Genomic DNA, 1,170 nt, shown 5'->3' with positions numbered 1-1,170 from the left:
GAAAATCAGTAATTTTACTATCGATGGCGTTTTTGGTTTGATCAGCTGAGCCCACTGTCACAAATATGTGACATTTGTTCTTTGGTAAATTATAATAGTTGCAGTTGCACCAAATTGTGTTACTGAGCATCAAACAATATAATACTTATTTAATAATGCCAATGTTTCTAGTGAACGTTGACTCCAAGGCCACGGAAAACATGACCTCCGTCAAATTCTCCTTCGAAGTCCTCTATGATGCACAAGTGATAGGCGTGGAAAGTCTCTTCGTGATGGTCTTTGAGAATTTGAACGAACCCGAGGAGCCAATTCGCATATGGATCTACCTTGATCGCTACATGGTATGCACACACGCGCGCATACACACATTTCCTCATTCACAAAATGTCAGTCACACAATGCCTCTCCATCTTAGGTCTACGTCACCGATATAACAATGGAGGAGAAGGTGAGTTTCAGTATCAGCACTGTGGAACCACTCGCCTGGCACTACGCCTCGGTGAAGATCAGTATGCAGGAATTTGCGTCCATCATTGAAATCAGTACCCAAGGCGAATCTGCCCAATCCTTGATTATGAATACTGTAGGTCCTCTAAGAGGTATCTTCTACGGTTCTGATGAAGGTGGGTCTCTTTTCCAAACGCCCAATATCTCTTCGCCACACGTTCTAACCGCTTCCCCCCCCCTTCCTCGTTTTCAGAAATTACACCGCAGATGCAATCGGATCACCATAGTGGAGCAGTGGTGCCGCCTTTCATGGGATGCCTGAGGAACTTAAAATTGTTCATTGATGAACGCATAGAGGCAGAAGTTAAATTTCCAGAATCCGCTCAACATCTCGTACACGGTGTTTGTACACTCTGATTTTAACAACGGCAATTTGAACAATGGGTCAACGTCTTAACTTGACCCGTACTTGATTTGTGCTTGAATTAAAACATGTGGAGAACCCTTTCATATGTTTGCATAATAGTGATAAATGATGTTCTGTGCATTACCATGTAGCAATTTTTAAATAATTAAAGTAGACTTTTCTCGATGCATTCCTGCTTGTTTATTAAAGCGAGAATAACAGCAAGTGAAGCAATTCAACTTATCAATGAATAAGAATATGAAACAGAGAAAAGTAAGGAAAATGAGGAGATAAGTGGATCAGTAGATAGGGGATGG

General features: G+C 41.5%; 1 protein-coding gene across 1 annotated transcript in view; it reads left to right on the top strand. All coding sequences in view use genetic code 11, as the record gives it.

Moving 5' to 3' along the window:
- Positions 1–864, top strand: part of EGR_07741 (Laminin subunit alpha-1) — a gene marked incomplete at both ends in the record, with an annotated part of 23,031 nt that extends 22,167 nt beyond the window's left edge. The window contains 3 exons of the mRNA XM_024496990.1: positions 172–341; positions 416–623; positions 701–864. Coding sequence (XP_024348613.1) covers positions 172–341; positions 416–623; positions 701–864 — 542 coding nt within the window. The remainder of the gene's footprint in view (positions 1–171; positions 342–415; positions 624–700) is intronic.
- Positions 865–1,170: the final 306 nt, after the last annotated feature.

The sequence above is a fragment of the Echinococcus granulosus genome (genome assembly GCF_000524195.1).
Source record: "Echinococcus granulosus chromosome Unknown EG_S00085, whole genome shotgun sequence".
NCBI classification, from domain to species: Eukaryota; Metazoa; Platyhelminthes; class Cestoda; order Cyclophyllidea; family Taeniidae; genus Echinococcus; species Echinococcus granulosus.
Note: the sequence above shows the minus strand (reverse complement) of the source record. Positions and strands in the feature narration are given on the sequence as shown.